The sequence below is a fragment of the Amblyomma maculatum genome, chromosome 2 (genome assembly GCF_055883805.1).
Source record: "Amblyomma maculatum isolate TAMU_Amacu chromosome 2, ASM5588380v1, whole genome shotgun sequence".
Classification (NCBI taxonomy): domain Eukaryota; kingdom Metazoa; phylum Arthropoda; class Arachnida; order Ixodida; family Ixodidae; genus Amblyomma; species Amblyomma maculatum.
The window spans coordinates 120,414,307-120,435,129 of NC_139345.1; the positions used below are offsets into that span (position 1 = coordinate 120,414,307).

Genomic DNA, 20,823 nt, shown 5'->3' on the forward strand with positions numbered 1-20,823 from the left:
GATAGGACCCCACATACCAGCATGGCAGTTATTCATAACTCGACCGCTAGATGGCGTCACATACACAAAATGGCAGCTCCCATGATAAAACTAATAAAACGGTCTTCAGGGATGTACACGAGCCCGTTCCCCCCGCTGTGGGTCGCTGTAGTGGCAGTGGTAGCTTTTGCTTTTCTTTTTCTTTTTCACCTTCGGCAAACAAAAACAATTTTGTCCTCGGGACATCTTTTGGAATAGGCTTTAGGCCTGTAAAGTGGTACAGATCGCACTCTGCTTTTATGAACTTATTAGCAGTGTTTGTCTCCAAGTGCGTCCTCTAAATGCAAGATGTCCTAGCTATCACGGGTGTAAAAAAAAAAAAAGCTGTGTTAAAAAGCTCCCCTTTCGCTAGTTAACCTAGGACTATTAGTACGCATCCCATGACCTATTTGCTAGGGTGCTTCGCGCGCTCCATCGAGGCACCCTACTATTTGCGGGTGCGTGCTGCCATCTAGCAGCTAGTTTAGGAGACGTAGTGGTCAAAGGTTGATTTTCATCAACAGATGATGCAGCGGTCGCGTTTGTTACGTGGGCTTCGCGCCTCTTTCTCTGTGCGCCTACGTGCGCCAAGCAGCTGTGGTTTGTTACGCAAAAATAAGAAAGATCACGTGGTTCAAGGGATTTACACTGGCCGCGCATCCGTCCAACCTATTCAACGAGGCGCTCGAAGCGCTAAATGTCTCGAAGCGCGTACGTGCGCAAGTCGCTAAAGGTGCCAAAGCGTTTCCTCTTCGACGTTTTTTTTCCTCGTGCGATCGCGTGCCACTTCTGTTCGGTCGCTTGGTAAGGTGCCTCCGAAGCATAGATACCGTGTTGGAGTGTTTCGAGGACGCAGAACAGGACGCAGTAGACCTGCAACATTCGCCGTTCTGACTCATACTTTACAGTGGTGCGTATTCTTATTGCATAATTAGTGGAATCTGCCTTGGTTCGCCCCTAGGACATTTTTGTGTGCAAACAGGATTGTCTATTTCTTGCCGATTTCATGCTTGTTGGATGCGCCACACCTGTCAGGAGGAGCGATGGAGAAACCGTACCATTTTTAGGTGCGCTTCTCACTGGCAACAAAACTAAGTGATATTCAAGACTTGCGCCTTCACATTATGAGCGTCCCTGTTGTTTAGAAATTGTTCGTGCCCTACGTCATGAATCCATTTTTATTTTGAACCATCGCAGAAACATCTGTGCACCGCCCCTGTCCGGAAACTCCGAATCGCGTCTCAGAGGACGCACTAGTCTTGTTTACCACTGCGTATCTTATCAGCCTGCAGCCCCCTCCGGCGATTCCACATAATAGAACGCGCTCCATATAATAGACGCGGAGACTGGAATTCGTTTCAAGCGCACAGTAAGCGCGAGGCAGCTGCTGTCATTTTCAGTACAGAGTACACGTCTGCAACAACACAACTTCCTGCGATGTTTTGCTACGTTCACGACACCGGTTGCTTTAGCTTGACATAACAATGCCCAGCAGCGGCAAAGAACTTAGACTTGCGCTTGATGTTTTGTGGCCCAGTCCAGGGATGGTGCTTCCATTGTTACACGATGGCTTTGTTCCCGCCTATTTTATGATTGTTATTGGACTGATTTCAATGACACCGGAGCTTTCATGCAGCCGAAATATTTGCTGCTGCTGGCAATTGCCCCAGAGATTGCTGATTCTCTGACCTTTTATTAAACAAAGCATCTGATTGATAGTGTTTTTTTTATTATTATTATTTTACTGTCCGAAAGAAGTGCTGTTGAGATCCGGCTTCATAATCGGAGTTATTCCATATGTTTCCAAGTGCCGTAAGGATACAGTTCAAGTAGAGCACTACAGCTATGGCACAGACATTTGGTGGAGAACATAAGCTAGTTTAGGCATTAATTGTTGACTGCTGTGTCCTGTTGTAATTGTCACACTTGCCGCAGTTGTGTTTGTTTTCTTGCTTACTCATTTTTGCAGGTTTGGTGCCAAATATATGCGTCACTTTATGTGCCTTTGTATTCGTGTCCATGTTGGGGTTTGCATTATACAAGAAAATGGTAGATGCCCTACTGCCTGACAATGTAGAGATAAAAAGCCTTTTAGTCCGTCTGAAAGATGCATCTGCTTTTTATTGCTGGCTTTTTTTTTTTTTTTTTTTTTTTTTTTTTTTGCCGTTTCACTTGCCTGACATATTGTCCACACAGGTGTTGCCTCGTTGGATGAGCATTGTGAGACACATCATGGATACCTTAGCAGCTTGCGTAATTGTAATCTTTCTGCTGGCTGAACACGGTGCCTGCACATTTTCTATCTGTACTCATGCTTGTGACATGCTCTTCATCTCCACAAAGGACCAGCAAAATTCATAAAACAACTGTCACTGAAAAGCTTAGTGTGGAATTGCTTTATTCCCTGATTGTTCTATCTGTGTAGCCAGACCACAGAAACTAATATAATCCGAGTGGCACAATTGCTAAACAGGTTGCTAGGGCTGCAAGTAGTAAAACTGTATTGTGATTGTTTGGTCAGCATCAAGCAGGCTGCTAAAGAAAAAAATTCTAGGGGGCACTTTGGATCACTAAACTGTGATGAGATGAAAGCCTCTATCACGCGGTGGTCCGAAGCCCTCCACTACTGCACCTCTTTCTCTATTTTCACTCCCACCTTTGTGATGATGAGATAGTGTAAGCTACCAGCCAACATATAAAGCCCCGCTTTAACCGAGCCGTCGTATGAACGTGTCTGTGTGACCGAGGGATAATGTGAATGTAAGGATTTTGGCAGACTGCTTGTGATTTCACCCTCCCATATGAAAGGAGAGGCCCGAGTTGGCAGCTCCTGCCAAACGTAATGTCAGGAAGCCCTACGTCCAGTTAGTACTTGGCTATGTCAGCTGCCAGCTACTGCCTCCCACATCTACTTCTTCTCCTTTTCCTCCTTCTGAACAGCTGGACGGTCACTGCGAGTATGAGAGATTAAAGGCTTTCGTCTTAAGATTAGATGTTGACTTTGTGAACGTTTCAGTTTTGGGATCAATGACTGTTTTATAATAAGCAGTGATGTGAATTCCTTTCAGGACTGATGTCAAGCAGCTGAGTGCCCAATTTTGAGAATGTGAATACAGTTGTTTTCACTTGTTTTGGATATTAAGGGTAACATACTACTTTAAAAAAAAAAAAAAAAACGTCTGCAATTTCTAGCATATTTTAAAATTGAAAACCGCTACTATTGCAAATCTGGCTTAACATGGGCAGTCTTGATATATGTGGCCTTTAAACCTGAATGGCACGACTTGATATCAGATTGCACTCTGGCAAGTAGTGTCAGGGTAAGCTAAGATGCATCTGCAGCAGGCTAAGATGTAGTTAGATGTAGAAGCAATAAATGTGGAGGGTAGGGAATTATTGTGGTCCAGAGTGACACCATGAGTTCGAGTTGAAATCTTGCCATAATGAAGAAGTCTAGATAATTTTTGACCGCTGCTGTTTTTTAAATGTAATAAAGCCTTGATGCTTAGCAGCTGAAAATATGATGTAGAATATAACTACTGCTCCTGCATTCTTGCTGAGTGTTGTACAATAAAGCCGGCTGAAGAAAAATAAGTGCTAAGAGGGGACAACATTATTAGCATTTGTAGATTGTGTCTGCTGGTAGTTAAAAAGGGCTTTTTTTTTTTCTTCTTTAAGTGAGGCATAGTACACGAGAAACAAAGTAAAAGATCTCCGGTAAAAGGATACTCGGGTCATTATGCCCCTTCTTGTGTGTTTTTCTCCCTCTGCATCATGTGCACCTTATTGTGTTTCTCCAACTAGACTGCCAACAAGCTGCAGTAGTGGGTTTTTGTATTCTTATGCAGACAGTTCGCCATGTTGGATGGTAGTGCCGCAGTGAACCCCAATGGCTCTTGGCTGAACAGTCGTGGGATCTGGCTGACCTATTGCCTCGGCATCCTGCTGCTGCATCTTCTGATCCTGAGCTTCCCTTTCCTTAGCGTCGCTTGGGCCTGGAGCCTCACAAACCTTGCGCACAATGTGGTCTGTCCCCTTCTTACATTCTCTTTTGTCTGCACACTCAGCAGTGGCATTCAGTAGTGTATACTGAAGCGGAGGTTTTCATTTGCTGCAGTATCTGTGCCACCACTGAAAGCGATGTCCAACGACGCAAGTTATTGATGTGGAGGCGCAGACTGTCTCCGATTAATTAGTGGCAGGCTTGAAATAAGCACACCAGAGCAGTGCACACAACTGATGGACAAGCTGCTTCCTCCCATGTGGTTGTAATGAAGAACAGAAATGTACAGTGGTTATTGTACAGAGAAAGTAAATAGCTTTGTAGCGGCTCTTGTAGCTACACGGGTGAGTTGCTAGGGTAAATGAAGTGACAAGTGACTAGTGGTAAAATTGTGCAAATGGCACCATATTAGGTTGTGCTATGATACAAGGTTAGGGTGTTTAGCTTTTGAGATCCTGTTTTGTAGGCATAATTGAGTAAATAAATAGGGCGGGTAAATTTTGAGCATAACTTACATGCCCTTGCTAATTGTTTTACGTTTTCTGTGTAATGTGTTGAAGCTTTGCAACCTAGTCGGGGTTCAGGATCATGCTATTCAGGATTGCCCAAAACAGGCATACTGTTTTGAACTTGTAATTGTCATTTATTCAGATTGAAACTGAGCATTAGAAGCTCATTGCTACGCATAGATGAGTTTGTGACTCTGGAAAATTTTTCGTGCCTGCAGTTCTAGTTGGGAACATCATACAGAAAGTGAATTTTGCAAGCATCCCATCTTGTAGTAAGCTTGCATTAAATGGAATAAAAGCAGATTTTATTTGATCTGGCCAGGATCGTTACGAGACATTCCTGCCATGTGTATCTAGTGCTCGCCTAACTTAGATGTGCACTCATATGCTGTGCTGAGTGCTGTGCCCAACACCCGTTCACAGCTCTGACTGGAGTGTGGACTCCGTAGACCTTCACAAGCTTCATTAGAGGGGCATACCTGTACAACATTGGCAAAGCATTGGCAACACTAGGAGTCATTGGAGGTACGAGGAATAAAATTCAAGTCAGCTATGTGTACGATGCCAAATGGAAGTGATCACTGTGCTTTTTGGTTACCTTGGCCACTGAAATGCTTCTTAGCTGGCAGCCAGGAAATCTGCAGAGATGCTGCTTTGGGGGCTGTTTGAGGTTGTGTTTATGTAGACGTGTGTAAGTCCTGCTGACAGTGTAGATAGAACCTCTGCTTTTTTGGCAAAGCGTGAATAATGTAAACACCATGTGAGCCTATTTACAAATATTTTGAGGGAGCCATAGTTCTTGAGGTATGTGTAAGTAATCTGGAATACTGGAGCTCAAACGAGAGCTTCAATGTGTATATAGCAGTTTTAAGGTGAAGTCTTTCTAGGCTCATGAAACAAAATCCTGTGCTCAAGATCTGTCATATTCAGTGAAATTCTTGTCTAGCGTTCCTGTCATTTGCAATGCGACACTTGAACGTGCGCCAAGGAACGCCACGCAACAGGAGCGATGGTGTACCGTCCAAAGTCACATTTGCCAGAGAAAGTGTGACAGATACTGCACCTTTCCTTTCCTGTAAACCAATTATAATTGTGTGTAGCACTGCAACGAACGCCATTGGGATACAATTGATAGGAGAGGAAGGGTAGGCTTTTGCTATTCTCCTCTTAAAAGACATATAAGAGGCCATCTAATTTTTTGTTACGCTATTTCTTATACCATGAAACATAGAATTGGCATATTTGGAATAATGGCTCTAATGTTCAACTTTTTACTGCCAGGTTTACTCTCTTCAGTGCTCAGAAAAAAAAAAAAGATTGTGCAGAGCTCCTGCCTAATGTGAACAGCATAGATAATTAACCTAATTGCTTCCATGTAGTTTCACACATACAGCCAGTACAGCTATTTTACACCACATCATTATTAAGCACACAGTCTGAAAGCGGAGAATGAATGGGCTGACCTTAATGCATCTGTTGTAAGTGTGGTGGCAGAAAGGAACTGGGAGGAAAGAATAAGACTCCCACAATGCATCCATCTTCGCTGCTTAATATTACTCAGTCTCTGTCAACACAAAGAATATAAGAGCATATCACAAACAGTGTTATTTACACAGAATGTCTAAACGCACTCACAGCTTTCTTTCTAGAAACATAGTTTTGCCGATACCATATATACTGTGGCAATGATCACAGCTTAAGGGCACGGCATAAAGTTCTGCTGGGTCCTAGGTCATGTCAGAATGAGAGAGCAGACGTGTGTACTGCTTACACTCATAACAATAAGAAAGTAATATGCCCCATACAGAATGCATGAAGCTGACGACACAAAATTAACTAAGGGAAAAATGGTAGTCTGCATAGAATAGTGTAATAAATAACAAATGACACTTAGCAAAGCCCGTTTTGGGAGAATGAAAATCATGCAGGGATCAGGAACGCTGCATAGAAGTTAATTTTATGCCATTTTCGCTCTTGGCATGCTCACCTGGCTTGAAATCTTTGTTGACAGAACAAGACAAGCTGTTATCCAAAAAATTTGAAGACAAGGTCTTGTTTTGTTTTCATGCGCAAAACTTGAAACCATGAAAAAAAAATAAAGAAAAATCAAACAATAAATGCAATCCTTTCATTCATCATTGCTTTCAGGCGACAATGCTCTTATTGATTTGTCGCACGTTCCCGAGTTTTGAAAGAGAGCAAGCGTTTTACAACAAAATGTAAGGTAAAAAAGGCACAGTTCATTAAAAACAAGGCATTTTTAACATTGTGCTTGCTGCGTGATAGCCTTAGATCGTTATGTACTGTAAAACACAACTCAGTACTGCGCATCTGAACAGGGCGTAATAATACAATTCATGCCACTGATTGAATTTTCTGCTGCTGCTGCTGCTTCTTTTCATACCTGCTTTGAACTCTGCACTCATTTTATGGGTTTCATTCCATTCTAAATTATAGGTTTGTCATAATTTTCACTCTGTCATTTGAGCTTCTCATGTGCCGGCACATGTTCGGATATCCTTCTACACTTTTCTCTACTGGCCTTGCATGTCGGTCTTGGCTGCTGGCTTATGTATTTGCAGCTCTTGCGTTTCATTAGCCATTCCCTGCCTTTCAGCTTTCACTTTGTCCTTTTTAAACATATTGTTTTCAGATGTCACGCACGTTCCATGTCTTGCGTAGGGTATAGTACTGGCACTAATTTATGCATGCGTATTGCAGTGTTACTGTCTTAATTGACTTAGATTCATACAGCTGTGCACACGAGGCTCACGCTTGGATGTAAACTGATGAAGGCACTTACGTTCAGTCAGTTTTCTTTTTCTTTCCTTAGTTTTGGTCACACAGTTAATGCACGTGTGCCAAATGCCAAACTCTCCCATCATGTGTAGGCACTAAGGCGACACTGTTGGCGCTTTTGTTCACATCATCGGAGAAGTGTGGAGAAGCTTGGCGATAACATTACATACAGTGAAGCTTCCGGTTTACAATTCTCTTTGCTGACTTGTTGCGATGTGCTGTTGGATGCCCCTTCCCTCCTTTCCTCTCAGCGAAAGTTTATGCACTGAAAGTGTGCTGCCATCATAGATGCATAAATGGCATCACCATGTGGCCCTACCTATACTCGGTGGCAGCTTTTATTGGAATTAAAAGAAAGGTTACAAGGACTGAGTGTCCATAAGTAGGTCATTCCACCAAATAATTCAGCTGCAGGTTGCTGTGCCTGGCGTGCTGCTTTCCCCATGATAACTTCATTTTGTCGCTGGAACTACTGGTACCATCCCTTGAATCTTCTCTTAACTAAACGTGCCTAACAGATTTGTTGCTATCATGAACATGTTCTTTTCTTTGACTTTTGGCTTGGTTTGCAGTTAGAAATATGACTTCAGTAAATACTACTGGCAATAGCCTGTGTTTCAGGAGAGAACTAATGAACAAGTGAAGACTATATTCTGCTGTGTGGGCAGAAGGACATGTTTCAAATCTGTGGCTTCCGCTCAACCGGCCAAAAAAAAAAAAACAATTTGTGGAGTATAGCACTGTGCACAGCGGAGTATTTTAAATCATTTTGCAGTCTCTGTAGCGGTTGAAAAAATTATGAAAGAAATTATAAAAAACAGTTATTTACTCTGACTCTTTAAGTGTAATTACAGCACTGCACCATAAAAATGCAACGGAGCCCTTAATTGGAGATACCATCCACAATGTCGTAAAAGCCAATAAGAAAGGACAGATTATAAAAATGTGCTGGGTCCCCAGCCACGTGGGGATCAGGGGGAATGAAAAAGTGGATGAATGTGCATCACGCGCACATAACACTGAAATAAATCATGTCAACATACCCCGTAAAGACTACACAAAATTTATAATTACTAAACTGAGAGCTAAATGGCAGGCTTCATGGGATAATGAAACAAATAACAAGCTACACTTAGTAAAGCCTATAGTTCAAGAATGGAAGTCATCTAGTCATAAAGAGCGCTTTTTTGAAGTGATCCTGTGTCGCCTCCACATTGGACATACACATCTCACACACAACTTCATACTCCTCGGACAACAAAAACCTACATGTGAGACATGCAATGAACAACTGACAGTAAACCACATTTTAATATCATGCACGAAATATGAGGAAATCAGAAGGAGACATTATGTGTTCCTATAATAAACACATTCCATTTCATCCAAGTCTTTTGCTAGCAGAGAATGCCATTGTCGAAATTTCTTCTATTTTTGATTCTTTTATAGAAGTAAAGCCAATAAACAAACTCTGAGTTATTTTAACAAGAACTGCTTTACCTTGAGTTTGGCGCATGATGGCCTTAGTTTCCTATGGGCCATAAAATCCAACACAACACACACACATTTTTGCTTTTTGCTGCAGAGAAGTGGTTCTGGGGACTGATGTGATTATCAACTCAAAATGTTAAAGAAACCTTTGGAGTCGCCCCTTGAGGGAGAGAATGAGAGAAGTGTGGGTCAGGAAGCGCAAATTAATGACGTCTTAGTCGAAAGCAAGAAAAAAAAACGGGCGCGTGCAGGGCATCAAACGAGAAGGCAAGATAAGAGATGGTCATTAAGGCTAATGGAGTGGATTGATTCTAAGAGAATGGAAGCATAGTCGAGGGTGGCAGGTAAGGTGGGCAGGTGTGGTAAGGAACACTATAGCCAATTGAAAGGCAAACAGCATGAATTATGAAGGTAGGAGCAGAAGAACTACAGGACTAGTGCTGTAAGGAAGCTTATGGGGATAAGGTGGCTTTATTTGTCACAAGACAGGATTAGATGGAGGAATGTGAGAGAGGCCTTAGTCTGGAAATGTGAGTTAGTTAATGATGGTGACAGTTTATCAGCATCGGGCTCAGCCTACAAAATGTGAAAAAACTGCTTCTTTCCATAAAGCTTAATCTAAAACACTCATGGCTGTTCTGACCATTGAAATTGACTGACATTTCTTTTTATGTTCATGTCTGGCACGTGAAAGCTGCTGTGCTTATCTTCTGGGCATTTTATTGTTAAAATGTTGTTTATATATTTGGATATTTATCACAGTTCTTGCATAGCAGAAGTGTATTGAAAGCTATTCTTGAGGTGACAGCACAGAAAAAAACACTATGCCAACTTGTTTCCTTTTGCGGCATTTTTGCATTTCATACTGCTTAACTATTGAACCATATGAACTCGTTCATTTTGCTGTTTTCTCACTAAAACTGGTTTGTTCTTGCAAGCTACTGTGCTTCGCAGGACATCAAATACAAAGCAAGCAAATGCTATTATATAGACTGGCAGTCTACATAATGGATATAATTGATGGAGGCTAACGAAAAGGGGTCTATTAAGTTAAGGATAGCACAGAGGGCTATGGAATGCGAAATGGTAGGTGTGATGTTAAGAGATGGGAAGTGTGCAGAGTGGGTCAAAGAAATAACTCGAGTTAATGACATTCTAGTGGAAATCAAGAAGAAATGGACATGAGCAGGGCATGTAGTGCAAAGAGAGGATAACCGATGGTCGCTAAGGGTAACAAACTGGATTCCTAGGGAAGGAAAGCGCATAGCGGGGGGGAAGGGGGGGGGGGGGGCAGAAATTTAGGCGGGCGGATGAGGTTAAAGGGACACTGAAGAGAAAAAGAAGTGGGCTTGCATCGATAGAATGCCAGTTCCTGGCCACAAAAAAGCCACTCTTACTGAAAATAGAGCTGTTATAAGGTAGTAAAGAGGAAGAACAGGAATACAGGTATCGCCGCCACAGCCGAAACGGCCGAGGCTCGCAACTACAAATCACATGACGCGCAAGGGATCCCGGAGGCGGACAAATGCGAATTACATTGACCGTTTGAATGCAGTAGTCGGCTTTGTCTCAAATATGATAACATCCTTTTATCACACATAAACAACGGTGAAAAGACGAAAAGACAATGTAAATGTTGCAAGGCAAATATAAAAATATACTCATTTAGTCCGCTTGTGGGTAGTTGCCGCTGGTCTCTCAGCTAACACGGCGCTACAGGTGTCCACTTCAGTTTCAATTATGTTCCTGCTCAAGTGGCACTTGGTGCGTGCTTGGATAGTTTGGTTTCGGACTACGGTGCCTGAAATACAAGCTCGGAGCAGCAGATGCCCTTACCCTAAGTACATATTGCATCATCCTACCCACTACGTAGTAGCAGAAAACAGTTTGAATACGACCGGTGTGAACAAAAAACACCTTAACTTCTTATCACAATATCTCAGTAATAATTCGATTTTTTGCTGCCGGATATGTGGCGACAGTGTCAGCAAATGCTGTTTATTAGATTTTGATCGCATATTTGGGTGTCCTTAGTGTCCCTTTAAGAAGTTCATAGGGGCCAAGTGGATGCAGCTAGCACAGGACTGGGATAATTGGAGAAATATGGGAGAGGCCTTCACCCTGTAGTGGGTATAGTCCTGCTGATGATGACTCTGCAGACATAGCTACGGATAAAGAGGTCAGAAAGGGCTTTGTGGTACTACCCCTAGCAGCATGTTTGGATTTTTCAGTACCACTTAAACGTTTTGCTCGGGCTCCTGACGTTGGGCATGTAGGCTTCATCTCATCATGCTGTGACGAGGAACTGTAGCAATGAACTATATAATCTGGTTATAAGACCTTATATTTACTCCTACTGTCGGGACAAAAAAAGAAATAGTGAATATTACGTGAACTTAGGTTAGGGTTGGCCATATTGTCGCACCATATTTTGGTAGCGCCTGCTGTTGAGAATGGCTAAGGGGAATCGTTTTTAGAATGATCACCAGTTTGCTCATTGAGTCTAAAGCATTACTGCCTGCAAAAAAAAAAAAAAAAAAAAAAAAACTGAAAGGAGCTGCAAGAGGACTGAGCCACGCAATAGTGTATAACCATTTTTTCTCCTGCTAGTACAAATATAAAACAAGCTGCTAGTACAAATATAAAATATAGCTTATTTATTCTTCGCATGTTTTGGCCAGTGAATTCGCCACTCAGAAGCAGAAATATGAATTGTAAACATAAAAATGCGAGACCAGTTTTGCTTTTATATAGTGGAACTTAAGTTAGGTTTTGGGGACATCAAAAGTGCATTTTATCAAAAACAGAAAATTTTAGAATAGAAAATGGCGTACACAGTCTGGTGGTATACCATACACGTTCCTTTTTTGCAGTACGCGTAGTAGTAGCATTGCTACAGAAAAGCTCATTGGTAGCAGCCTGTTGCTTGCGAGAAATAATAGCACGTGTGAAACATTATAACACAAACTATTTTGTATCTTAAGGCAGCAGTCCTTAGTGCAGCTCATGAAAATCATAAAAAAAGGTGGCTGCAATAGCGCTTTAATACACTCCTGTGCAAATTAAGGCACATGAATTCACTCTGTGAAGTTTGACATCGCAAACTCAGCTACTGTAAGTGTGGAATACAAACTGGTTGTTGAGTGAAGAAGCAGCCTTTTATGTCACGTAAATTTGGAAGTAATTCCGAGAGGCTCAACTCTCTAGTCGCACTGCAAAGATAAAGCTTGTTGAGCTTATATAGATGTTTTAATTGGTGCAGCAATGCTGAATGGCACACACTACTGTTAAGCACTTGCTCACTTTTTTCTCCCTTTTGCAGGCAATGTTCTTCTTCCTCCACACCCTCAAGGGAGTGCCCTGGGAGTCAGCGGACCAGGGAAAATCTCGATACCTGACGCAGTGGGAGCAGATTGATGATGAAATGCAGTTTACTGCGACGAGAAAGTTCCTCACTGTGGTTCCTGTTTTTCTGTAAGTGCATTGTTCATTATTTGGCCAGTCCGACTACTGATTGGTCAGTTAGAAGTTTTGTGTTTTTTAGTTGCTTTGTTATGTGAACCATTTTGGGTTAACCGCATTGAATATGCATTGAAAAATTCACTGTAAATTAATGCTCACTGCACATGCCTTTCATACTTTGTGGAGAATGCATCTCTGCGGAAGTCAGGTATACATTTGCAAAGAATAGATGAATACTGCCATAATGGACTACCTCCTTAAAAGCTTGTTTAGGCATAGCTGGGTTCATTTCGTACTTATTCTACGTAGCTGTTTCAAATTCTTTCGAAATGACTATGATATGACCGTTGCTAGTTTGGTGCTTTGTGGCATTTGGCTGACGCATCATTTTTTGGGGGGCACAGCATTGGGAAGACATTAATGACTTTCGAAGCTCGTAGGACACAATCATGTGTTCCCTTACGTACAGCATCTTCATGCCATAATTTGAAGACTGAAGAATACAAAAGGTGTGCTTCAGTTTTGCATATTCCTAAGTGATAACACATGCATCATAGTTGGAACTTTGACACCGCGACGGTGGCTCGGGGCAGGGCACTCAACTGCCAAGCCCGAGGTTGCTGGTTCAGTTATGGCGTTTAGGGCTGCATTTCAATGAAGATGATACGCAAGGCCCCCGTGTGCCTTGTGATCTCGGAGCAAGGTAAAAGACCTCAAGCTCATGTGAATTTAGGATATTAAACTCTGGTTCTAACTTTAGTTATTCTTGCTAAAGTGGCTACAGAACGTGCTAACTCTGGTGGTCAGGGTTCAGATAATTCAGTTGTTAGTCGCTTTCTTTGGCTGTGGCTTTTGGTCCAGTTGTGAGATGTTCTTCCATTGCACGAAAAACACACGGACAAAGGTAGAAGAGGCACACACGAACACCGGACTTCAATTGAGGTTTATTTTGCAGACAGAGGTATATGCACAAAAAAAGGGCCAAGGCCATAAATGTATACTGCAACCAGATAACAATATTGGATCCATACATATCAGGCACAAATGCCGTGTCACTATTTTTTTCTCTCTTCTTTTCTGCCTTCTCTCTTCACATCAGCACACCTATTGCCTACCTGCTGACCCATCACATTTGCCTTGAGAAAATTCATTCTTTTACTTTGCACAGCGCAACAGAAGGGCCGCTGACGCAATTCTCTCCTGCATTTACTGAAGGCTTCAAAAATTTCTTGGCTCTTTTGATTGTTAAACTTGCGCAACACACATATTTCATTCAAAAACGCCTTGCATGCTGGCTTGTGTGAGCAACGGCGAATGTGGTCAGCTAGGTGACCTGCGCCAGTTAACGAATGAGCTGTCCCTGTGATGCTCAAGCAAGCGTTCGTTAGTGCAGTGTACCGTCTGTGTGATGTACCGTCTGCCATGGGCAAGAGAAATGCTGTACGCCACTCCAACCTCACATTTAACTGGATGTTTGGTGTGCTTAATTTTGCATATAGGCCTCTTCCTAGTGTCATTTACTAGGCGGCACATGCATCCCAGTTTTTCAGAGGCTGAAAACGCAACACGCACGCTGCACTTGTCGCCGACCTTCTTGAGGTGGTGCGACACCTGATGCTAGTAGGGCACAACTACATGTCACTGTTGCAAACGTGCATTTTTAGCTTGCTTGCGCCGCTCATCAGACCTTGCAAACCTAGATTTCCACCACAGAGGCTACAATTTCAGTTGAGAACCCAGCCTTCTCCAATCGCCTTAGCTGGGAATAGTCGCTGTCGCGCACCTGATGCTCACACGACTTAGCGAGAGCAGAGCGGACGCAATTTTTTGCTGTTGCTTCATCGCCACCCAAAATCCCGTTTTCTGGAAGGAATGAGCAAACTTGTGGTCTGTTGGAACAAGGGCATTGAAGAGAGAGGAGACTGTGCTGAAAAATTACGTACATGTTGTATAGCTTGCTACCTTGGTTAAATGAGCTGCACAGTGAGAGATGTAGATAATATTTTCCTTACCCTTGTGTTTGCTGGGAGGGCCATCATTCCTGGGTGAAGAGCTGATTGTCTGCACATGGCCATGCATTTCAACGTATATAGTTGTGTTGCGTATTTTAGAATGTGCATGAGCAGTATTTGCTGATCACTGCCTGACAGCTTGTAATGTTGGGACATCATTACAGTTTGCTATGAGAAGAAATATATACCAGAGTCATCCTTTCGTAATTTTATGAGAGTCTGCGGTTAGGTTGTTTGAAAGGACGTTTTTTTTTTTCTGCTTGTTCCTTTGGTGCTTCACAGAGTAAAGTTAATGTTTTGCACTGCAGCGTTAGTATACAGTAGCATTTTTTTTATATTACAGTGAAAGCTCGTTAATTCACAACTCGTTAATTCGAAATTTTGGATAATTCGAAATAGTCATCGTGGTCCGGTCCGCAGTGCATAGAAGTCTATGCGCGTAACAGCTCGTTAATTCACTCAAAAATTGGCGCCGCCACCCATAATTCGAACTGCGCGCCGCCAAGCGGCGCTGTTAAAAACCATCGTTGGAAGCTTTCACGGCAGAACGATAGATGGCACAACCATCGGGGCGCCGCTAGGGTGCTGGAACAAGTACTAAACAGTCTTTCCTGCCGCGACTCCTTCGAGGAACGACGTTTTAGTGTTATCGACCACGGTTTCGTGTTGCATTTCGTGAGCCCTCGTTTTGCACGCCGCTTGTTGTGAGCTTGTGTCCGCGAGATGTGTTCGCGTGGGAAATACTGTGCCAAGACGGTGAAGGAGAAAGTGGCTATTTTACGCGAGGTGGATGAACGGAAGGCCAGCAAAGTGGAAATCGCGAAAAAGCACGGGATTCCACCAAGCACGTTGTCGACGTACGTCCGAAATAGGAAGGCCATCGAGGATGCCTATGAAGCCGAAGATTTCGCCAGCAACAGAAAAAGGCTTCGGTTAGCCAAGTATCCGCAAATTGAGACCGCTGTGATCACGTGGGTGAAAGAAATGAGAAGCGCTGACATTCCACTGAGCGGCCCAATTATCATGGCGAAGGCGGCCGATTTCGCCCTGCGCTTGAATGTGGAAGATTTTGTCGCCTCCGAAGGATGTTTTCACCGCTTTAGAGACAGACATAATCTTGTCTTCCGGGTGTTGTCTGGAGAAGCCAAAGAAGTGGATGCAGAAACTTGTGCCACGTGGCGAAGCGGTGCTCTGCAGTAGTACTTAGAAAGCTACTCGGCACATAATATATTCAGTGCTGATGAGACGGCTTTGTTTTATAAGCTCCAGCCCGACAGAACAGTAACATTTAAAGGGGACAGCTGCGCTGGCGGCAAGCGAAGCAAAGAGCGGATTACTGTTCTGGTTGCCGCTAATATGACCGGGACGGAGAAGGTCCCTCTTTTTGTTGTCGGCAAGGCACATAAGCCTAGATGTTTCAAGAACATTAGGACGCAGCCGACGGAATACTCCGCCAACAGCAAGGCGTGGATGACGGGCGAATTGTTTAAAAAATGGCTCTTGAAATTCGATCGGAGGATGGAGCTAGGGAAGCGTCAAGTTCTCCTCATTGTGGATAACTGCTCGGCACACAAAGTCGACGCCGAGCTGAAAGCCACAAGGCTCGTCTTTTTGCCCGCCAACACGACTGCGGCCTTGCAGCCGATGGATCAGGGGGTGATCAGAAACATCAAATGTTTCTATAGGCGCCACATGATCGAGCGCATGACTTTGTGCACTGGAAACCAGAAGACCAGCACCATCACATTGCTCACAGCAATGCACATGTTGGTGCGTGCATGGGAGCAGGTCACGCCGTCCACAATTGCAAACTGCTTCCACCACTGTGGCTTTGCTGCCGGAAGTATGAAAGAAAGTGGCTACGATGGGAGTCCGGAGCCTCTGCCTGCGGCTGTGCGTGCTGTGCTGCAGGACGTCAGTTTTGATGATTACGTTGGAGTAGACAGCGATGCAGCAGTGTGCGGTGCCCTAAGGGATGAGGACATTGTCGCTGAAATTGTTGGGGAGCAGTCTGTCCCAGAAGAGGCAGAAGACGAGGACGACGACGAGGAGCAAGAGCCCGTGCGTCCATCCGCGGCAGAAGTTAGGGGAGCGCTGAATGTCGTGCGCCTTTTCTTCAGCTTTGAAGAGGGGGAAGAAGACTCCCTGCGTCGCATTCGCATGCTAGAAGACCGAGTGAGTGCGGTAGCCCTCAGAGAGAAGAAGCAGAAGATGATAACAGACTTTTTTGCTAAATAAATTTTTCGTGCCCTCCGGGCATCAAACGCCTTCATTTTTGCTCACTTTCGTTAGTTCGAATTTTGGTTAATTCGAACTGGCCTGGCGGCCCCGTGGAATTTGAATTAACGAGCTTTTACTGTATCAGTTATATTGTTGGGCGTTCTGTTTTGCTTTTGTTGTATGTTTGTTCATGCCATTGTCTTCAAAGCGCATGCCTACGAACTAGCCCCAGTTTCTGCATACAGTCGAACCTCGTTATAACGAACACGGATGCAGCGAATTATTGGATATAACGAAGTAAAAGCAAAGTTTGGTTGGCTGTGCTTTATTTCTATGGGAGTTCTATCTGTATAACGAAATGAAAAACTGAAAATTTGACACTAAATCGGTTATAACGAAGCATATTTCGTATTCACACGACTCAAAATCCGCAAAGAAGCAAAAAAAAAATTTTTCAAAGCGCTAAATTTCGGTTTTATCAATCGCCTCCACTTAAAATGTGTTTGAATCACCTGCGCTTTCGCACGCCACGCTATCTAGGGACCGCGAATGAATCTAGCATCAACGGCTGCCTGGCATGTGACCGGCACGTGATCGAACCACCGCCCGCGTCGCCTCCACCTAAAATGTGTTTGAATCACCCGCGCTTTCGCACGCCACGCCATCTAGGGACCGCGAGTGAATCTAGCATCAACGGCTGCCTGGCATGTGACCTGCACGTGATCGAACCACCGCCCGCGTGCCCCTGCCCCTACTTTTTGCCGACCCGCGCGTGTGCTCACTTTCCTCGAGCTCGTGCCGTCGTCTTGCAGCATGGCGGCGCCGAAACGCAAAACAGGTTCTCTTGAAACAAAGATAAAAATATTCAGGGCAGTCGACAGCGGGCGCAAGAAAAAAGAGATTGCCGCAGACTTCGGCGTTGCGCCTAGCACTCTGTCAACCATACTGAGCGCAAGGCAGAAGATAGAAAACATGCACTCTGCAGGTGCCGTGAAGAACGACAGGAAGCGCGTCAGGTATTGTCACCACCAGGATGTTGAAGATGCCTTGTTCGCGTGGTTCAAGGACGTTAGAGCGTGCAACCTGCCTGTGTCTGGTGCCGTGCTTCAAATGAAGGCAAGAAGTCTTGCTTGTGTTTTAGGCCATGATGACTTCTATGCAAACAGTGGCTAGCTGCAGCGATTTAAAGACCGCCACCAGATTGTTTGCCACACCTTGTCGGGCGAAGAAGCAGCCGTCGATGTGGAGAACTGCGAGAAGTGGGCAGAAAGCTTCCGCATGCAACTGGATGGCTACGAGATGCGCGATGTCTACAACGTGGACGAGACTGCACTTTTTTTAAGCTGCTCCCGGAAAGGTCACTCGTTGCGAAGAACGAACTGTGCCGAGGAGGCAAGAAAAGCAAAGACCGCGTCACCGTTGTTGTTTGTGTCAACATGGATGGATCAGATAAAAGACGGCTAACTGTTATTGGTAACTGTTGTTGTAATTCGCCCCAGGTGCCTGCGCAACGCCCGGAATGTCCAAACGGACTATCGCTCGAACAAAAAGGCGTGGATGACGTCGTCACTCTTTGAAGCATGGCTGAAGGCCTTCAACAAAGACATGGCAGAGCAGCGCAGGAAAGTGCTCCTTATATTGGACAACTGCTCTGCCCATAAGGTGTCTGTACCACTTGAAGCGGTCCGCCTAGTTTTTTTGCTGCCAAATTCGACCTCAGTGCTGCAGCCATTAGACAGGGGCATCATTCGCTCACTAAAATGCTGCTACCGAAAGCGATTGGTTACACAGCTCGTATTTGACACAGACAGGGGCATATCAACGGCCATAAACCTCAAAACTACGCTGGACATGCTGTACGGTGCATGGAACGAAGTGGCACAGTCGACAATAAGAAATTGCTTTGTTGATGCTGGCCTAGCCCCATCCACCAGCGAGACTGAGCCCAACGACGCCCACGATTCTGAAGGTGAAGCGGACAATTTCGACGAGACGACATGGCGTCAACTGGCGGTTCCGAATGTTACGTTCGAGGACTTTATTGCTGCCGATGACAACTTGGCTGTGGCGCCCGAATTGACCGACCAAGAAATTGTCAATCAGCTGCTTCCTACAGATGATGCTATGAGCAGCGATGAGAGTGAAGAAGAAGGCGAAGAGCGAGCTCTCAGCAGCACCGAGGCCGCCGATATGGCGAGGAAATTGAGAAGGTACCTTGAGAACCTACCTGTGGCCAAATCAGCTGACATTGGGAAAGCGCTGCACAGTGTCGATTTCGTTGAGAAATTTATTCTATCGAATAGTGTGAAGTGTCGCCAAATGAAGATTACGTCCTTTTTTAAATAAATCAGTTCTGCGTGGCCTAAATCCCGATTTGTGTGCTCATTTTTGCTTGGCAGTGCAAAATGAAAGGTAAGGTTTCGCATGCTTATACCATGCTTTAAAGAAAAAAAACCTGTGCTTTCCATTTTAGGGTAGCCTTTACTTAGGTTTATGAACAGAACTTTTTTTTGTAGGAATTTGTGTGTACTTTTACAACGAATATCGGATATAACGAACAAATTTTCGTGCAAAATGAGACTTCGTTATAACGAGGTTTGACTTTACTTCTCGTAACATTCTTGTATAAGGAGGTACTCAAACGAGGTCTTCAGCCCAAATGAGGTCTTCAGCCACACTACCAGCGCACGAGGTGTGGCAGCATTTTGAATGTTGGCTTCGTCACTTCTGAAAATGCTGGTGTTGGATTTGATGTCACAGATGCGCCTAGTTTGCAAAGGCCAGGCTACTACTAGTGGTGGCTGTCTTAAGCTACCAGCATCATCATACAGTTGTTTCATGTCAGGCAAGGCCATTAGTGATGTACGGCTTCAGGCTAACTGGGGAGCGTTAATCTTCTCAGATAAACAATATATGTTCTAATCCTGAGAAAAATATAAAATTTTGTGTTTGTATACTTAGAAGCTCCTACTTCACAGAAACAACATTCATGGGCAAAAAAAAAATCCATTCATGAATTTTACACTCCTCCATACTCGCGGTTCGGTTTCGTAGCCTTATTCTTCCGTCGAACACATTCGTGCCTCATCAGTTTTGTTTCTGAATTCAGAGCTGTTTTCACAGCAAAACCTCAGCTCCAGTATCCTTTAATGAAACATTTCATCATGTCAAGAGAAGAAATAAGTGACAGCATAAAATTGAACTTTCTAGGTTCCTCACAGAACTTTGCATCAATCTGTTTATTATTTTTCAAAAGGAATTTCATTTTCTGGACTCGAAATGGCCCTGACGTTCTGTTCAAAAGAAATTTCGGAAGTAGCCGGCATCACTGACTTTGTGAGAACTTTAGGTGCTTAAGAAAGAAACATTCTGAAAACTCGCGTGCTCAAATGTAGGCTATGCCACAAAATTATGAACTTTGCTGCATTTTAAGGCTTTCAAGAAACACTATAAAAGGCAAGCCCAGATCTACATTACCTCTGACGCATTTTCATCGCCACTAAGATAAAGAGTGTGTAAAATGTCTGATGAAGCTTTTTGCTAAGAATGAACATATGAGCAAGTCTCACAATGTATGTGTAATTCCTGCTTTATTCTTTCAATGCTTTCCAGATTCTTTCTCACAAGCTTCTATACCAAATATGACTCTGTCCACTTTGCCATAAACTTCTGCTCCCTGATGTTCGTGCTTATTCCCAAGTTGCCACAGTTTCACAAGGTTCGACTTTTTGGCATCAACAAGTACTAAGGGCCAGGCAAGGATGGGACTGTGTATTGATGCTGCAGTATTTACGTAAAGTTTTGGATGTAGAGCTATGTTCTACAGTATTGCTTCATTTTAGCCCCTATTAATGTCATTAAGGCAGCGTCAGTCCTGGTACACTTTTTTTATTGAAGCGTTTAACTTTGTGTCCCATGCTGCCATTCAATCAATGCAATGATGTTGATATTATGCTGAAAAACATTCTTGTTGCTGTTTTGTTACGAAATAAAACGGTAGTCATAGATTTTATTTGTAGATAAAAGCGTTAGCTGTTTTTCAGCTGTAGCAAATTTGCAATTTCTTGTCATTGATATATTTGTGCAGTTTTTGTGTTGTTATGGTACTCTCCAATATTACAACTGTAGTGTACTTGATAAAAATTGCTTCTGTGTATAGTTGGAGTACCCTGACATTTGTGATACAAAGTGCCTTTATTATTTAATAAACTCTCTCATCCCATGTTCTGTCGTGCCGATTTCCTTGCACGCTTACTGCGGTCATTTGTTTGGGATGCCATTGGAGGCCGATTCCTACCTTGGAGGAATG

At 43.7% G+C, this 20,823-nt stretch overlaps 1 protein-coding gene across 1 annotated transcript; it reads left to right on the forward strand.

Moving 5' to 3' along the window:
- The first annotated feature begins 614 nt into the window (after positions 1–614).
- ORMDL (sphingolipid biosynthesis regulator orosomucoid 1-like) lies at positions 615–20,736 on the forward strand. The gene is made up of 4 exons (XM_084595218.1): positions 615–928; positions 3,867–4,044; positions 12,143–12,294; positions 20,127–20,736. Exons 2-4 carry the CDS (start codon positions 3,877–3,879, stop codon positions 20,260–20,262), a joined length of 456 nt encoding a protein of 151 aa, XP_084451344.1. The 5' UTR covers positions 615–928; positions 3,867–3,876; the 3' UTR covers positions 20,263–20,736.
- Positions 20,737–20,823: the final 87 nt, after the last annotated feature.

Excerpts from the sequence above, each read along its gene's own strand:
- ORMDL (XM_084595218.1), top strand. The coding sequence starts at position 3,877 with ATGTTGGATGGTAGTGCCGCAGTGAACCCCAATGGCTCTTGGCTGAAC. Across the intron at positions 4,045-12,142 it reads CAAACCTTGCGCACAATGTG|GCAATGTTCTTCTTCCTCCA; the intron begins GTCTGTCCCCTT and ends TCCCTTTTGCAG. Across the intron at positions 12,295-20,126 it reads ACTGTGGTTCCTGTTTTTCT|ATTCTTTCTCACAAGCTTCT; the intron begins GTAAGTGCATTG and ends AATGCTTTCCAG.